The 19,810-nt window shown below is 42.5% G+C and overlaps 1 protein-coding gene across 1 annotated transcript in view; it reads left to right on the top strand.

The window, feature by feature from the left end:
• The first annotated feature begins 3,591 nt into the window (after positions 1-3,591).
• Positions 3,592-19,810, top strand: part of LOC132828334 (uncharacterized) — a 66,086-nt gene continuing 49,867 nt past the window's right edge. The window contains exon 1 of the mRNA XM_060845354.1: positions 3,592-4,146. Within this exon, the coding sequence (XP_060701337.1) occupies positions 4,114-4,146 (33 nt within the window). The 5' untranslated portion in view covers positions 3,592-4,113. The remainder of the gene's footprint in view (positions 4,147-19,810) is intronic.

Here is a 19,810-nt window from a genome sequence, read left to right as displayed (position 1 = left end):
TATAATGACTTCCTTAGGAGACAGACATGGGATGCAACTGTTAGGGTACCCTTCACTGTCCAACCCTTCCCAGGAGCGGAGAGATTGCACAGCCTCCAACACATCATCGATGAGGATGAACACCTCGCCAAGACCTTCCCTCCGCCTCCAATTCACACTTTTAAATAACCGCCAAACCTGAAACAGACGATTGTTCAGTTATAGAGCCTTAGAGTCATAGAGATGTACAGCACAGAAACAGACCCTTCAGTCCAACTCGTCCATGTCGACCAGATATCCCAACCCAATCTAGTCCCACCTGCCAACACCTGGCCCATATCCAAACCCTTCTTATTCATATACCCATCCAGATGCCTTTTAAATGTTGCAATTGTACTAGCATCCACCACTTCCTCTGGCAGGTCATTCCATTCACATCCCACCCTCTGCATGAAAAAGTTGCCCCTTAGATCTCTTTTGTATCTTTCTCCTCTCACCCTAAACCTGTGCCCTCTAGTTCTAAACACCCCCACCCCAGGATAAAGACTTTGCCTATTTACCCTATCCATATCCCTCATGATTTTATAAACCTCTATAAAGTCAGCCCTCAGCCTTCGACGCTCCAGGGAAAACAGCCCCAGCCTATTCAGCCTCTCTCTATAGCTCAAATCCTCCAATGACAACATCATTGTAAAGCCTTTCTGAACCCTTTCAAGTTTCACAACATCTTTCCGATGGGAACGAGACCAGAATTGCACGCAATATTCCAACAGTGGCCTAACCAATGTCCTGTACAGCCTCAACATGACCTCGCAACTCCTGCACTCAGTACTCCGACCAATAAAGGAAGGCATACTAAATGTCTTCTTGACTATCCTATTTACCTGCGACTCCATGTTAAAGGAGCTATGAACCTGCACTCCAAGGTGTCTTTGTTCAGCACACTCCCTAGGACCTCATCATTAAGTATATAAGTTCTGCTCTGATTTGCTTTCCCAAAATGCAGCACCTCACATTATTCTAAACTCCACCTGCCACTTCTCAGCCCATTGGCCCAACTGATCAAGATCCCGTGGTAATCTGAGATAATCCACTTCGCTGTCCACTACACCTCCAATTTTGGAGTCATCTGCAAACTTGCTAACTATACCTCTTATGATCAGATCCAAATCATTTGTAGGAATGATGAAAAGTAGAGGACCCAGCACCAATCCTTGTGGCACTCCACTGGTCACAGGCCTCCAGTCTGAAAAACAACCCTCCATCCACTACCTGCTGTCTTCTACCTTTGAGCCAGTTCTGTATCCAAATGGCTAGTTCTCCCTGTATCCCATGAGATCTAACCTTGCTAACTAGTCTCCCATGGGGAACCTTGTCAAATGCCTTACTGAAGTCCATATAGATCACTGCTAAGCAACCCTGACATGGCATTGTAAGCATCGCACACTCGCCAACCTCAGCATTACCCTGGTCAGTATAAATCACATCCACCGTTCTGCCCTCATCAATCCTCTTTGTCACTTCTTCAAAAAACTCAATCAAGTTTGTGAGACATGATTTCCCACGCACAAAGCCATGTTGACTATCCTAATCAGTCCTTGCCTTTCCAAATACACGTACATCCTGTCCCTCAGGATTCCCTCCAACAACTTGCCCACCATCGACGCCAGGCTCACTGGTTTATCCTTCCCACCTTTTTTAAATAATAGCACCACGTTAGCCAACCTCCAGTCTTCCAGCACCTCACCTGTGACTATTGATGATACAAATATCTCAGTAAGAGGCCCACCAATCACTTTCCTAGCTTCCCACAGAGTTCTAGGGTACACCTGACCAGGTCCTGGGGATTTACTCACGTTTATGCATTTCAAGACATCGAGCACTTCCTCCTCTGTAAAATGGACTTTTTACAAGATGTCGCCATCCATTTCACTACATTATATATCTTCCATGTCCTTTTCCACAATAATTACTGATGCAAAATACTTGTTTAGTATCTCCTCCATCTCCTGCATCTCCACACAAAGGCCGCCTTGCTGATCTTTGAGGGGAAAGTGAGGACTGCAGATGTTGGAGATCAGTGCTGAAAATGTGTTGCTGGAAAAGCGCAGCAGGTCAGGCTGTATTCAAGGAGCAGGAGAATCGATGTTTCAGGCATGAGCCTTTCTTCAGGAATGAGGAAAATGTGCCAAGCGGGCTAATATAAAAGGTAGGGAGGAGGGACTTGGGGGAGGGGCGTTGGAAATGCGATAGGTGGAAGGAGGTTAAGGAGTGAGTGATAGGCCGAAGTGGGGGTGGGGGTGGAGAGGTCAGGAAGAAAATTGCAGGTTAGGAAGATGGTGCTGAGTTCGAGGGTTGGGACTGAAACAAGGTGGGGAGAGGGGAAATAAGGAAACTGGACAAATCTGAGTTCATCCCTGTGGTTGGAGGGTTCCTAGGCGGAAGATGAGGCACTCTTCCTCCAGCCGTCGTGTTGCTATGATCTGGCGATGGAGGAGTCTAAGGACCTGCATGTCCTTGGTGGAGTGGGAGGGGGAGTTGAAGTGTTGAGCCATGGGGTGGTTGGGTTGGTTGTTCTGGGTGTCCCAGAGGTATTCTCTGAAACACCTCTGGGACACCCGGACCAATCAACCCAACCACCCCGTGGCTCAACACTTCAACTCCCTCCCCCACTCCACCAAGGACATGCAGGTCCTTGGACTCCTCCATCGCCAGACCATAGCAACATGACGGCTGGAGGAAGAGTGCCTCATCTTCTGCCTAGGAACCCTCCAACCACAAGGGATGAGCTCAGACTTCTCCAGTTTCCTCATTTCCCCTCCCCCCACCTTGTCTCAGTCCCAACCTTCGAACTCAGCACCACCTTCCTAACCTGCAATCTTCTTCCTGACCTCTCCGCCCCCACCCCCACTCCTGCCTATCACCCTCACTTTAACCTCCCATCGCATTCCAACGCCCCTCCCCCAAATCCCTCCTCCCTACCTTTTATCTTATCCTGCTGGGCACACTTTCCTCATTCCTGAAGAAGGACTCATGCCTGAAACGTCGATTCTCCTGCTCCTTGGATGCTGCCTGACCTGCTGATCTTTGAGGGGCCCTATTCTCTCCTTAGTTACCCTTTCCTTAATGTATTTGTAAAAACCTTTCGGATTCTCCTTAACTCTATTTGCCAAAGCTATCTCATGTCCCCTTTTTGCCCTCCTGATTTCTCTCTTAAGAATACTCCTATCGCCTTTATACTCTTCTGAGGATTCCCTCAATCTATCTTGTCTATACCTGTCATACAAAGGGATGGGATTTTTGGAGCTTTCTAACTGCAAAAGGCAATTAATACTGGGTCACCTGTTAGTTTTAAATCTAAGATTGCTAGATTTTGTTCACTGATGGTACAATGGGATATGAGGTAGAGGAAAATATGTGGAGTTTAATGGCAGGTCAATCTCTCTAAGTATTAAGCGCCCTCTTCCTGTTCCTCGGTTTTCTACTGACATCTGAATGGGTTAACACTGGATGTATTGAGATTGTACTGATCACTCAACAGGAACTGGAACGATTGAACATTCCACTAGACACTGGATTGGAGAGTAAATTAAACATTGTGTTGATACGCAGCATGCACTGGAATAACCTTGCACTGCAGTTAGACTGAATCCTCTATTGAACATTGCATTGAACAGTGTGGTGTGACCTTTACTAGACAAGCACATTATCTTAAGGACCGTTCTGAATTAGGGACGTCTACTGGAGCTTAAATGTGGGGAAGTTACTGAGCAGCGGAGTGCCCTGGGTAGCATTGGAGACTCTGTATTGGACTGGATAGTGGGGGCTGTCCTTCGCCCAGGATCAACTTTGGGGATGGTGCGAAGTAAAATCATTTCCACCCCACCCCAGCTCAGGCACAGACACCGGTTACCGAGCCAACGCGAACAAACTACACGACTGTGCTGGGAAATCACATGTGAGGGGGTGGGTTAGCACACTTCACTCGCGGTCTTGTCTGTGTCAGTGTGTGTGTGTGTATGTCCGAGCGCTCGATCGGGATATGTGTTAGCAGCAGCCTCCCAGCGATGTGAGCTGCTCCTCAAGATCAAGACCTTTAAAGACCAGGAGTTAACACCCAAACATCTACTCCCTATGAAGAAATTAGCTTCCCTCTGCAAACTCCAGGTAATGAGCTCTTTCACTCGGCTCTGCGGGGGGGGGGTTGTACAAGGGGAACTTTGCTCTGAAGTGCAATGCAAAAATAAGAAATAATAATTTGGCAGCGGATGCATGGCGTTGGGGCTGGGTTCACCTGAACGCGGGGGGTTAGGGGGGAAACTCTTTGATTACTGATCTATTTGTTCGGCCCCATCTTTTAATTCTGCTTTCACTTTCTCTCGCGAGTGTCGCTATTGGGTTCTCTCGTGATGTGTGTGTTTTTACATAAGTTCAGCTTTTAAGTCAGTTGGAGATCTGTCTTTTTTTCTGTGTGTGTGTGTCCAGGTACTCATTACCCCTTGCTTCTTTGAGTTGCTATGCCTCAGGTCAGGAGAGAGAGTGTGGATCAGGAACGCGTGGCCTCGCTGTTAATAAGTAACGAAGTTCGGTCTGCAGCGCCCAGTCTTGGGGAGGCGGGGTGGTGATGGTGGGGAGGAGATCAGTTTGCGCTTGAATTTATCCCACTTCCCTTCCCTGCTGGGAATTACACTCTCCCTTCTTGATCCCCCTGGGATGTGGGGCAGCAGGAAAGCATCCAGAAGAGAGTGGCTTCTCAGAAATGACATGGGAGTGCTGTCAGGGATGAAGTGCAGAAATATAGTGCAAACTGTATTTTCAAAAGCAAATTAAAACAAAAACTTGTCCTAACATGTGCGCATGCTACTCGACCCAGGACCTCCTAGCCCAAAGGTAGGGACACTGCTAATGTACCATATTACCCACTCAGGTTCTGTCTTTCAGATTCATGTATGTTAACCCATTAATGTAACACAACTGGTGAGCATTCTACATCTGACAACCTTCATTTAGGTCTTGCTGCCTTAATCTCCATAATATGGCCCGATAGGGAAATCCAGTTTGCATTGTATCCTTCAGATATAATATAAATACATTGATGTGTCCAGTCATCCATTTTTCAAGTAAATGTATTAGAAATCAAAGCAGAAAGTGCTGGAAATATTCAGGCAGCGTCTGAGGAGGGACAGACATGAGTTAATGATCATTCCTCATTTCTGGTGGAAAGTTATCGAGCTGAAATATTAACTCCGTTTGTCTCTCCACATATGATGCCAGACCTGCTGAGTTTCTCCCAGCTTTTTCTGACTTTGTTTAGGCAGGACCTCTTTACCCGGAGATGTGAGCTTGCAGTCACAGAGAGAAGCTGTGGTGAATAGAAGCAAAAGTGCCTTGAAGGGGAAGCTGAATGAATACATAAGAGAGAAGTAGATTACAACACGTGCAGGTAGAATGAGAAGGTATGGAGCTTAAGGAACAGCACAAATCACATCAGCTGAATGGGCTGTCCCTCTGCTGTAAATTCAATGTTAAAATCCAGCTGGCTTTAAATATATAATGCCAGACCTATTTGCTTTCCCCCTCTTTCACTTTCTGCCATGGGGAAAGTGAGGACTGCAGATGCTAGAGATCAGTCAAAAAGTGTGGCACTGATGAAGGGCTTATGCTCGAAACGTTGATTCTCCAGCTCCTGGAATGCTGCCTGACCGGCTGTACTTTCCATCACAACACTTTTCGACTCTTCCTCTCTCATCCAAAGCAAAAAGAACGTTTGGGGATGAGGAGAAATTTCTAAGCGATACAGATAACGTGGGTCATTATAAGCTGAATTGTTTGGCCTGAAGTAGGTCCGCCATTAAATATTTAAAGCCAGCTGGATTTTAACATTGAATTTACAGCAGAGGCACAGCCCATTCAGCTGATGTGATTTGTGCTGTCCTTTAAGCTCCACTCCTTCTAATTCTACCTGCACGTGTTGTAATCTACTTCTCCCTTATGTATTCATTCAGCTTCCCCTTCAAGGCACTTTTGCTTCTATTCACCACAGTTTCTCTCTGTGTCTGCAAGGTCACATCTCCGGGTAAAGAGGTTTTGCCTAAATTCCCTTTTGGGTTTAGTATGGCCATCTTTAATTTTTCACCCCTGACTTTTGGCATGCCTGCCAGCAGAAACATTTTTGGGCCCATCCAATTGAACCCTTTCACAATGTTAAAAGCCACTGTTCTATTGTCCTCCCCAGAGATTGCTGTTGTAGAGAAGGAGGCCCCAGACTCTTCTCTTACTTGGAAAGGAATGATCTTCTGGGCTGTGAGCCAAGTGCAAGAGGAATGAGACTAATCCAATAGTTTTTATCAAATAAACCAACGCAGATAGGATGTACTGAGTGATCTCCTTCAACTCTACATTATTCTGGCTATGGGTGTGAAATTTGTTGTTGTATTTTTGCTTAATAATCAGCATAAGCTCTGAATGATGTTGCAATTTGGAATTTAAGAGTCTTTCAGCTCAACTGATTCATGTATGTGACCATGTAGGATATAGGAGCAGAGCTGAAAATGTGTTGCTGGAAAAGCACAGCAGGTCAGGCAGCATCCAAGGAGCAGGAGATTCGATGTTTCGGGCATGAGCTCTTCTTCAGGAATGAAGAAGGGGGCTCATGCCCAAAACATCCGATTCTCCTGCTCCTTGGATGCTGCCTGACCTGCTGTGCTTTTCCAGCAACACATTTTCAGCTCTGATCTCCACAGGCAGGTGGGATTAGGTTAGTTTGGAATTATACTTGGCATGGACTGGTTGAATCAAAGGCTCTGCAGTCCTCATTTTCTCCTAGGATATAGGAGCAGATTTAGGACATTCTGCCATTCAATCATAGCTGATACATTTCTCAACCCCATTCTCCTGCCTTGCCCCATAGTCCTTATATACCACACAAATCTCTTCCCACCTTACTCTACCTCACTCTATCAACATTTCCTCCCATTCCTTTCTTCTTGCAGGCGCTAAGGGGAGATGGTGTTGTAGTAGTAATATCTGTCGGTGAGGAGAGACAGGATAACTCTCGGAGGTATGGGTTTAAATCCATCTTGGAAAATGGTGAAGTTAAATTCAATTTTTGGGAAAACAAAATGGAATTAAAAGTCAGTTCAGTTATAAGCACCATTGTTAAAAACTCATCTGGTTTACTAATGTCCTTTAGGAAAGCTATTCTGCTATCCTTACCTACCCTGGACTAAATGTGATTCTCAGTCACAGAAGTTAAATCTTAAATCTCAAATATTGACCTTGTTGATGATGCCCAGCATCCCACGTGAGAATTAAAAAAATATAATTGGGTGCCCTTAAATACATCGTTGTTTGATTTTTTTTTAGATTGTGTTGCACTTGCTTAGGGATTGTCCCTGAAGACATTTGGCAGGAGCTCATTAATAGAGTTGGAGCTGTCAGATTCCAGTGTTTACCTAACCTCAGGTTTAAAGCATTTGTTTCCTCTCTTCATTCAGGAAGGCCTTTTAGCTCTCCAGTCTATAACTGGAAATTTGAAATCCTCTGCTGAGAGTTGTTTAGGGCTTCAATGTATCCTGTATCCTGGAATAGGAAAACGACAGGTTAGGCTGGAGAACTGCCAGGGCAAGTCATGAGACATTTGGATATGTACATGAATAGGAAAGATTTGGAGGGATATGGGCCAAGCACAGGCAGGTGGGATTAGGTTAGTTTGGAATTATACTTGGCATGGACTGGTTGAATCAAAGGCTCTGTATCCTTGCTGTATGACTCTGTGACTGATCACTGTCTGAATATGATGGAATATTTCCTTTGTTAATAAGCTCGTAGATCCCTACAACAACTGCTTGCACTTACCTAGCGCCTTGAATGGTACAGAATGGCCCAGAGTGCTTAAGGAAAGTGGACATAATGATTGTCAAATTGGTCATGATCCTATTGAATGGCAGATCAGGCTGGAGAGGCCGAATGGCCTACTGCTATTGCTATTTCTTATGGTCTTTAGAGGAAACCATCAACAATATTATTCAGCCTGGAGGTGGGCGGTTTTTGTTCTGACAAACTCAGCAGATCTGGCAGTACCTGTGGAGAGAGAAACAGAGTTAATGTTTTGAGTTTGGTATGGCTCTTCTTCAATGATGTTCCTCTGGAGTAGGTAGGACTTGAACTCAGGCCTTCTGACTCAGAGATAGGGGCACTACAACAGTATCAACTGTGCAGTTTCTTCTGACAGATTAACTATCAAGAAAAGCTAGCTGTGGTTCTCCTCCGAAGAAAGGCAAGGATTAATTGGAGACTGACTAAATATATGTAAAACTATGAAATAATTTGATAGAGTAGGTGTACAATGTATGGGTGAACCAAAACTGAGTCGTAACTATAAAACAGTTAATAATAAGTCCAAGAAGGAAATCAGGAAACTTTCTTTAGCCAGAAAGTGGTTAAAATGTGCACCTCGCTGCTGCAAGGAGTAATTGAGGTGAAGAACATTGAACATTTACAGGAAAGTGAGAAAAACATATGAAGGAGAAGTGAATAGAGAATGATTGACAGGTTTGCAAGAAATGAATCAGTGAATGCTCATGTGGAGCAATAAAACTGCCATGCTCTAACTGGATTGAATGAGTTGTTTTGGTACTGAACTTTACATTCTGCAAACATAGAAATTCAAGAACTATGTCAGGAATCAAATTTCTTTACTGTAACACACAGTGTAGAAGCCATACAGAGGGGAAGACACATGGGTGTCACTCATAATTCACATTCAGTATAGGATTTGAAATTGTATTTGCTTTCTATTTGCTCAGTGAGGAAGAATAGCAGTGGTCAGTATGTTACACATTTGAATGGTCAGCTTAAATTATAGCTTTAGTGTGGCCAGACAATTGTGAAAACTTCCTAAAACACAAATAAACATCTCAACCTCAACCTCAGAGAAAGGTCATTTCTGAGATGTCACATTTAGAATATGGGTTCAAGACATTACAATGGCCCCAAAAAGTACGCACACATCTGAACATTTTTTTTGTAAGCATTTCTCAGTTAAGGTAATGATGTTTTCCATTTTAAGGGAAGGTAGTTAAAGACATGAGGGAGCAGGGTTTAATGGTGGTGGGGACTGGATTAGCTGAAGAGCAGATGGAGAAGGTTTCAGAAGAGAATGAAGATTACCATGTATTAGCTGGCTCAAATAATCTGCTTCTATACTTTACATTCTATGGAATTTTCAGTCCCAGACAGTGAAGGTAAAAATCTATCCTAGTGTGCACAAACACTGTCCCAGGCCTGAGGAACAAGTTGGGGTGTACTGCCCCTCCGAACCACGTCTTCTGTTGGCAGTGGCTTCCTTGGTTTTCATTTGAGAGTGGCCTATCAGGAAGGAGCAGAGGTGACATACAGCAGTGGGAGTCAGCGCAAGAAAAAGAGAGAGAAAAAAGATCATGCCTGAACCTTTGGCAACCTAGCGATAAATAACCAAAGAAGGATGTGACCTGTATCCTCAGTCTGAAATATTTCGTAGCTTCTGTGCAATATTGTTGTGTTAAACTGGGTGGCTCAGTGGTTAGCTGCATCACAAAACCAGGAACTTGGTTCCATTCAAGCCTTGGCTGACTCTCTGTATGGAGTTTGCACATTTTTACCCTGTCTGTGCGGGTTTCCTCCGGGTGCCCTTGTTTCCTCCCACAATCCAAAGGCATGCAGGTTAATTGGCTTGGCCACACTAAATTATCCATAGTCTCTAGGGCTATGCAGGTTAGGTGGATTAGTCATGGGGAGCACAGGGATGGAGAGTCTGGGTGGGATACTTTTCAGAGGGACAGTGTGGACTCAATGGGCCAAATGGCCTCCTTACGCACTGTAGCAATTCTATGAAGGTATTATTAGTATGACAAAGATACCTGCTTTAGCACAGCCCAAAATTGCAGTGTGTTTTTTTTTTCAAAGTCTGAAGTTTAAGGTTTTTCTTCATGAATTGTAAAATCTAAAGTCCAAATTTCATGCTTCACGTAATAATAAGACTGAAGCAGCCCGTTACTTTAATGCAGGAGTATGTGTCCCCAGCTTACCGGATTGCTGGTGTTTGGGGTGGCACACTGGCTCAGTGGTTAGCACTGCTGCCTCATAGCGCCAGGGACCCAGCGCACATTCTCCCCACGTCTGTGTGGGTTTCCTCTGGGTGTTCTGGTTTCCTCCCACAGTCCAAAGATGTGCAGGTTAGGAGAATTGGCCATGTTAAATTGCCCATAGTGTTAAGTGCATTAGTCAGGGATAAATGTAGGGGAATGGGTCTGGGTAAGTTGCTCTTCGGAGGGTTGGTGTGGACCTGTTGGGCCGAAGGGCCTGTTTCCACACTGTAGGGATTCTAATCTAATCTATCTCCACAAATTTCTAGAAAGGGGCAGAACACTGCCAACAGATTGGCATAGGTTGTCAGTCAGGCTCAGGGATAGCCATGCTGGAGGTTAAAGCATTAATTTAGGTGATATTGGATCCCCTGTTGAGGTTACCGTTAAAATGTGTTTCAGAGATAAAAGCTTTTTCACTCATCCAGCCATGCTATAATTGGTGTGGGTGTGGTTTGTAATCAAAGTTGATTGTCCAAAAGTGTTACATTATAAACAGTAATTTTCTTCCTCATTGAGCAAGTGAAAACCATTTAACACCTGACAATATCTGATCACAATCATAAGTATCATCCTGCTATGCATGTATAAAAAGAGATTTTTAAGGTACTAATTGCAATAAAAATAATTAATTTGACTTGTCCTGAATTCTTGCTTTTATAGAGATGCATAAAATGTAAAACAAACCAACTGTTTCAAACCAATTGTTCATGTTATACATGAGCTTTCTACTGCCCCTCTTCATCCAAGCCTATTTGAGTATTCTTCTGTTTTACTTTCCCTCATTTACTTGTCTAACTTCACCCTAAATGTGTTAATGTTATTCACAACCTTTAGTTTTGGTCTCCCCAACAATTGGAAATATCTTCTTTATGGTCAAAACCATTGTCAAACTATTTCAGGATCTTAAAGATTCTCTGTCCTTTGCAGTTCCTCTAACAAAGTAAACAAGGAAAGATAACAGATTAGAGGAAGAGCAGCCTTAAAGCAGCGTTGTTGAAATGTTTCAATAGACATGAATCCGTGCATTGATATGGAATAATTTACATGAGAAATCACAATCCACCAGTAGCCCACTGTCCATCCAGAGTAATTAATGTTCTGTGGTCTTTGTGTTGTCACAGCTCACCAAAGGAAAATATAACAACAGCTGGGATTCAACATATTACAATAATGTCACTGTTCCAACTAAACCTTCTGCTATATTGCATAATTGCTGATGACACAATTGTTGAGTTATGTTGCAATTAATCCCTTATAAGAAGCATACTATTCTGCAATGCTTTATCCCAGTGATCATTATCATTTCTGAGAATAAAAGGACTTACATTTTTGTAGCACACCTTCACATCCTCAAGGCATTCCACAATATTCCTCAGAGAATTAATTACTGTTGCAGTGTAGTCACTGTTATCTTATAGACCAACATATGGGCAGCACGGTGGCACAGTGGTTAGTACTGCTGCTTCACAGCGCCAGAGACCTGGGTTCAATTCCCACCTCAGGCGACTCTCTGTGTGGAGTTTGCACATTCTCCCCGTGTCTGCGTGGGTTTCCTCCGGTTTCCTCCCACAATCCAAAAAAAAATGTGCAGGTTAAGTGAATTAGCCATGCTAAATTGCCCGTAGTGTTAGGTGAAGGGGTAAATGAAGGAGAATGGGTCTGGGTGCGTTATGCTTTGGCAGGTCGGTGTGGACTTGTTGGGCTGAAGGGCCTGTTTCCACACTGTAAGTAATCTAATAACCCCAGGAAACTGTGGGATAATTAATCTTAATCTACCCATGTGATTTGAGAGATGCAGGTTTACCCGGGTCACAAAAAGAGAGCCTCAGTTACATCAAATGATGACGTGGAACTTTTTACATCTACCTATTAGACACCCAGGATGCCCTGCTCCAGTACTGCATCCAAAGCAGAGGACCGCTCTGTCAGTACTTAAATACTAACTTCAGATTATGTACTGATGTTCAACAACAGAATATGAATCCACGTGCTTTGAATTCAGAGAACAAGGCTGGGACAGATGAGTTTAGCTGAGTATAGCTGTCAGGAGGTTGCTTGGTGTTCCCAATGAAGCAACAAGTATATCCGACTTTGTGCTCCACATTCTGCCAGGGTGCTGAAGAGTACTTGATATTTATAAAACTATCTACCAGCAAAATATCCCCCCTTCCATGAATGGCAAGAGGAAAATAAGACACTTTCTAATTTTTAAAAATAAATTATTCCCAAACAATTCCATTGTTAATGTTGTCATTCCATAGCTCCCAACTTATTGTCTTTATAAAATCACGACCATTTACAATCCCACTCCTCCTTCCTGTCACTATATCCTCTCTCCTTTCTCAACTCCTCGCACTCGCAACCAACAGCCTTTCACTCTGTTTGCCTGGGAAGAAATTTTAAATTGGAGATCACACATTTTAAATTATTCTATTCTCTCCACAAGGGGAAACATCTTCTCAGCATCCACCCTGTCAACTCCTCAGGCTGTGATAAGTTTCAATAAAATCCTTTCTCATTCTTTTAAACTCCAATTGATACAGACCCAGCTGTCCAATATTTATTTGTACGGTAACCCTCTGCCTTCAAATCCAGCTAAGAGTTGAGCAAGCCTTCTTTAAAATGCCTTTAATTCATTTACATCTCTTTTTAAATACAAAGTCCAAAACTGTATATGGAACAGTAGATGTGGTCTCACCAACAATGTAACAAAACTTAATTATGTTCATATGTTCATATTTTGCAATTGTTTACATAATAGATGGAGAGTTTTATCAGGGAATGACAAAGCATAGGATTCAGGAAGCCATAATTAATGAGGAAAAATTAAGATTGAATGCACAAATCTTTGGAGTCAAAAGATCAGAGTGGTTGGTAGTAGGGTATGAATGGTTGTGGAGATGGGGATCAGAGGCATCGGATTCAATAAGATTAATGTTACTGTCGAACATAATTTCTCACTGTTCCCAAATCAGTGTATTCTGTACTACATTACATGGTGCTCTGTAGTTATAGAATCAGAGAGTCATAGAGATGTACAGCACGGAAACAGACCCTTTGGTCCAACTCGTCCACATACCACAATCTAATCCAGTCCCATTTGCCAGCACTTCACCCATATCTCTCTAAACCCTTTCTATTCATGTACCCTTTCAAATGATGCAATTGTACCACTTCCTCTGGCAGTGCATTCCATCCACACACCACCCTCTGTGTGAAAAAGTTATTCTCTGCACATTTGGTAGCTGAACTACATTTGTCATTCTCCTTCCCGTCTCCATCTCCCCTCAGTGTAACAATTGTGCTTATCAGATTGGAAGTAATATTGAGAGAATTCATTCATTATTTCACCTTAATTCATTATTGTTAATTTTGAATGGTTAGTTATTAACTTTTATATTTATGAAACAATTCCTAAAATTGACCAGTGGAGTGCCACAAGGATCGGTACTGGGTCCATTGTTTAAAGAAATTATTTGGATGTGAGCATAAGAGGTATAGTTAGTAAGTTTGCAGATTACACCAAAATTGGATGTGAAGTGGACAGCGAAGAAGCTTTCCTCAGACTAGAATGGGTTCTTGATCAGATGGGCCCATGGGCTGATAAGTGGCAGATGGAGTTTAAATTAGATAAATGTGAGGTGCTGCATTTTGGGAAAGCAAATCTTAGCAGGACTTATACACTTAATGGTAAGATCCTAGACAGTGTTGCTGAACAAAGAGACCTTGGTGTGCAGGTTCATAGCTCCTTGAAAGTGGAGTCGCAGGTAGATAGGATAGTGAAGTTTGGTATGCTTTCCTTTATTGGTCAGAGTATTGAGTACCGGAGTTGGAAAGTCATGTTGTGGCTATACAGGACACTGGTTAGGCCACTGTTGGAATATTGCATGCAATTCTAGTCTCCTTCCTATCGGAAAGATATTGTGAAACTTGAAAGGGTTCAGAAAAGATTTACAAGGATGTTGCCAGGGCTGGAGGATATGAGCTATAGGGAGAGATTGAATAGGCTAGGGCTGTTTTCCCTGGAGCATTGGAGACTGAGGGGTGACCTTATAGCGGTTTATAAAATCATGAGGGGCATGGATAGGATAAATAGACAAAAGTTTTTTTTTCCCCTGGGATGGGGGAGTCCAGAACGAGAGGGCATAGGTTTAGGGTGAGAGGAGAAAGATATAAAAGAGATCTAAGGGGCAACATGTTCACACAATAGATGTATGGAATGAGCTGCCAGAGGAAATAGTGGAGACTGATAAAATTGCAACATTTAAAAGGCATCTGGACGGATATATGAATATATCATACATTTGGAGGGATATGGACCAGGTGCTGGCAGGTGGGACTAGATTGGGTTGGGATATCTGTTTGGCATGGACAAGTTGGACCGGAGGGTCTTTTTCATGCTGTACATCTCCATGATTCTATAACTAAGCAAAATTTTGCAAATCCCTCATCTAACAGTGACTTGGATGAAGTACTGTTAGATTGTGCTTGGCTGACAATAAGATGGTGAGTATTATTTAGGCTTTACCAAAATTGAATTTGAAGTGTCCAAACTTTCCATTCAATGTTAAAATGTCAAAGTATAATTTACATAACAAGGGGACTTACTCTTCTTACATTGCTAATGTAACTAAGACAGAATACAGCCCCACTGGTGCCAAAAGACCTCTGGCTTTGTGCTCCTCAATGACATCCACAATAAAATTTAGTTTTATTTGAATTGCTTTTGAATTCTATTTCTAATGGATTTGGTTTTCTGTCAGTCCATTACAACATAGCATTGAGTATTGTCAGTCTCTTGTTCCTTGCACAATAACATTATGATTGCTTCTAATTCCTCATTTGCTGTTAGCTGTAAATTAGTGCCCATTTCCCTCCTGCTGGCAATGTGGAGAAGGTGGGTTTGTATGTAATCTCTCTATAAGATGTTTGTGAAGTCTAGGATTTTACTTCTGCAGTGCTGGCAGTATGATGATTTCGATGTTTTCTTTTGTCAAGCAAACAAATATTTTGAAACTTTTACTTCAGTCTTTTAGATATTTATGTTAAATGTGGCACATTTGTGAAGAAGTGATTTTGGATCAGTGCTTTCCAAAGCTCTTCGTCACCAGGTTTTTCTCCCCTCAGCTTCTCAGTCAGTTGTAGACTCACTGGAAAAGATGAATCACCATAATCGGCATTATTGTTGTATCTTGAGACTACTAAGATAGTGGACGATAAATGATGTGGACCTTGACCATTTCCTGCTAATAATTCCTATTGTTCCCATTTATTGGCAATGTTTTAAGGAATAATGGCCATCCTTCCATAATTATGTATCTTGTAGAGCAATATTGCTTGGTCTCTAAATTTCAGTCTATCTTCATGCATCAAAAATTTTCCTCCGTGCACATCTCCTGCAAGATTTCCCATTCTTATTTCCTTACAGAATCTAGAAGATTTAGAATACTGTACAGTGGGCAAACAGATCACTCAGTTATTTTTTTTCTTTTTTTTATCTCTTACACCTAACTGCGGTAGTGCTTATTTTTTCCCCAGCACCCATGGTGTGTGTGTGTGTGTGTGACACAAAGTGCACGAATCAGCACTCAGTTATTAAGTAAAGACACAATTGATATAAATTGGAGATGATCATCAAATATACTCACCCCCACCCCCTTCCCAATCATCACCATATATAATCTTTAATGCCATACTGCAGGGAGGTATAACTACATGATGACAAATTTGCGGAGTCAGTCTCTCATTTTAGATTAGACTCACCACAGTATGGAAACAGGCCATTCGGCCCAACAAGTCCACACCGACTCTCCGGCAAGTAACCCACCCAGACCCATTCCCCTATCCTATATTTACCCCTGACTAATGCACCTAACACTATGGGCAATTTAGCATGACCAATTCACCTGCTCTGCATATCTTTGGATTGTGGGAGGAAACCAGAGCATCCAGAGGAAACCCACACATGTGCAAACGCCTCACAGAGTCGTCCAAAGCAGGAATCGAACCTGGGTCCCTGGTGCTGTGAGGCAGCGGGGCTAGCCACTGAGTCACCGTACTGTCAATATGAAGTGTGGTCAATATAAGGAGACCCTTATCCAATGAAAGATTAAAATGCAAAGAAAGCAGCAAAGAAGAAAAGAACTACACTTCATTCTCACAGTTCTCATAGATTCAGGATTCAACAAAGTATGTTTCTATCATTGTAGTAATTTTGAACTACTGTAACAAGCAAAATGACACAGCAATATGCACACAGCAAGCTCCCATAAACAGCAAAAACAAGAAATGACCAGACAATCTACTTATGAAATTCTGATCTCTCCGTCTCTACTTCTCTTGATATCTACTCACTGTCTTAACTCCAAACTTCACGGGTGACCAACAAATAAGATATTAAATTTGCGATGCATGCTTCAAGGTCTGTCACATGCAGCCACATTTGCAGTCCTGCATGCCCACCTTAGATGGATCCTCTCACAATCCAGAAATTTCAGTATCCTGCACGTATGCCATGCCTGAGAAATACAACTTGATTGTGGCCATTTGATTCAACTAAGCCTGGTCTTGTGTTTTGGGTTAAAATGGGAGTTTATGTCAATGAGAAGGCAGTAAAGAGTCTGGGCAAACAGAGACTAAAATGCACAAAATGTTTCAATGCAAGTAATGCCATAAGAAGTCTTACATAATTTGGATTTTATAAATAGGACAGACAGTGTAGGACTATAAATACAAAAATAATTTTATACATAATATTAGTTAAACTATAGATTGAGTATTGTGTAATTTTGAACCCATCACTACAGAGAATGCCACAGGAATATGGAACACAGGAGCCAGGAGTAGGCCATTTAGCCCTTTGAGCCTGTTGCAGCCTTTAGTAAGATCATGGCTGATCTAGTTGATCACCACTACAATCTCCTGCCACCACCTCAGAGTCCTTACCACTCTCTGCTATCAAATATCTGCCAAGTTCAGCCTTGACGAAATTTAAAAACCCAGCCTCCGTTATCAGAGTTCAAGAACCAGGGCTCAGTCTAAGGATACAGGGATACAGCGTAAACCGTATAGGACTGAGATGAGAAAGAATTTCTTCACCTGGAGAGTGATGAACCTGTGACATTCACTACCACGGAAAGTGGGTGAGACCGATTTATCAAGTGCTTTCCAGAAGGAGTTAGGTTTAGTTCTCAGGGTTAAAGGGATCAAAGAGTATAGGAAGAAATGGGAACAGGGTCCTGAGTAGGATGATCAATCGTGATCAAATCGAATGGCAGAGAAGACTCAAAGGCCTACATCTGTTCCTATTTTCTAAGTTTTTATGTGTATTATCTGGGGAAAAGAATTTCACACTGTAATGATTCTCTGGGAGAAAGAAAATCTCTGTATCTTTGCTTAAGATGCAGCAGCACGTTGACTGAGTGGCTCAGTGATAAGCACTGCTGTCTCACAGCACCAGGAACCCAGGTTCAATTCATGTCTCAGGTGACTGTCTGTCTGTGTGGAGTTTGCACGTTCTCCCTGGTTTTGCTCTGGTTTCCTCCCACAGTCCAAAGATGGGCAGGTCAGCTGAATTGGCCATGCTAAATTACTCATAGTGTGAGGTGCATTAGTCAGGGGTAAGTATAGGGGAATGGGTGGGTTACTGTTTGGAGGGTCGGGGTGGACTTGTTGGGCTGAAGGGTCTGTTTCCAAATTGTAGGGAATTTGATCAAAATTAAAGGGTAGATCTCTACTTCTTCTTAATTTACATTCCTTAATTTTAACCTCTTCCAAAAGAGGAAACATCTTCCTGGTACCTACCCTGTCAGACACCTTCAAGCTCTTCAGTCTTAAACTCAAGTGGATTTAGGCCTAACCACTTTAACCATTGTTTGTAAGATAACCCTTCACCCAAGGGCTGACTCTAGCAAACTTCCTCTGCTTCAAAAGTATTTATTATTTTTTGCAAATAAGGTGACCAAACTGTACACTGCAATCCAGATGTGGTCTCACCAGTAAATCTTCCCTACGTTCACATTCCTTTTCCCTTACAACAATCACAATCCCAACCCCCCCCCACCCCCCCCCCCCACCATTTCATTGCCTTCCTAATAACTTGTTGTATCTCCACACTAACTGTATGTGATTCATTCACTAGGACACCCAAATGCCTCTTAATATTGATTTCTCCATTTTAATTGCTTTTGATTAGATTAAATTAAATGCCCTACAGTATGGAAACAGGCCCTTCAGCCCACCAAGTCCACACCGACCCTCTGAAGAGTAACCCACCCATTCCCCTACCCAATATTTACCCCTGACGTGGCAATTTAGCATGGCTAATTCAACTCACATGCATATCTTTTGGATTGTGGGAGGAAACCGGAGCACCTGGAGGAAACCCACGCAGACACGGGGAGAATGTGCATACTCCACACAGGCAGTCACCCATCGAACCCGAGTCCCTGGCGCTGTGAGGCAGCAGTGCTAACCACTGAGTCACCATGCCACCCATTTCTATTCTTCCTGCTAAAATGGACAAATTTGGATTTAGATACTACAAATCTATCTCAATCAACTTGTTCATATTCCTTTGTAGACTTTCTTACTCCTCTTGACAATTTACTTTCTTACCCATCTTGACATCATTAGCAAATGTAGCTGTCATACATTTTGGTCCTTCATCCATGTCATTGCCATGAATTGTGAAAATAGTCAGCAGCGCAGCACTGTTCCCTGTGGCACTCTACTTGCTCCTGCTTCTCAACCTCAAAATGAACCACTTATCCCAACTAATATAATACTCCCTGTACCATGCACTCTATCCCTATACAGCAAACCTTTAGATGTGGCACATTATCAAATGTATTTTGAAAACCTGAGTACCTACACCTACCAGTTCCCCTCTATCTACTGTAAATGTTACATTGTCAAAAAGATTAAATAGATGAGTTAAACACAATGTCTTCTATCCAAAGCGTTCTTCATTCTGCCTGATTGCATTGTAATTTTTTTAAAATCCCATTTTTACCTTCTTAATAATGGATTCTCTTACTTTCCCTTATCTTAGTCAAAGTTCTTTTCAAAATCATTCACTAAGGTCATGCTGTGGATGGGCAGTTTTCATTAAGAGCTGAAAAATGTGTTGCTGGAAAAGCGCAGCATCCAAGGTGCAGGAGAGTCGACGTTTTGGGCATAAGCCCTTTTTCAGTAAGAAATTAGATTAAAGATTCTGGGAGTACTAGTATTGCAGTAAGTAAACTAAATTTAGATTGATATTGACTGTTGTAGCAAAATGAGACTGGTCTGGATATTAAGATGCTTGAGGTACATAATGATTTAACAGTGACATCTGCAGCCACGTGCGAGAAACTGTGAAGAAAGGATGAAATGATTTGCTTTCATGAGAAATGTACTGACAGAGGAGTGTCATGTGCAGTGGTGTCAATGAAAGAGCTTTCAGAAAACTAATAAACAACGGGGGGAACCAATGCAGGCCACAAACTATCAGCAGAGAGGAGAGTCACTTCTCCAATGTTCAGAATTGGAACCCTCATGCTACAAGGCTTGTGGCTACACAAGCCAGTTATTAATGTTACAGAAAGGTTTGATAGCCTGAAGAGGAGATAAAGGAGATTTCCTTTAGTTAGTGTGACAGTGTTAAGAGGGTCATCAATTTAAAATGATTGCTGACAGAATATGGAGAGTTTTTGGAAGAATTT

Source organism: Hemiscyllium ocellatum, chromosome 26 (genome assembly GCF_020745735.1).
Source record: "Hemiscyllium ocellatum isolate sHemOce1 chromosome 26, sHemOce1.pat.X.cur, whole genome shotgun sequence".
Lineage (NCBI taxonomy): Eukaryota > Metazoa > Chordata > Chondrichthyes > Orectolobiformes > Hemiscylliidae > Hemiscyllium > Hemiscyllium ocellatum.
Note: the sequence above shows the minus strand (reverse complement) of the source record. Positions and strands in the feature narration are given on the sequence as shown.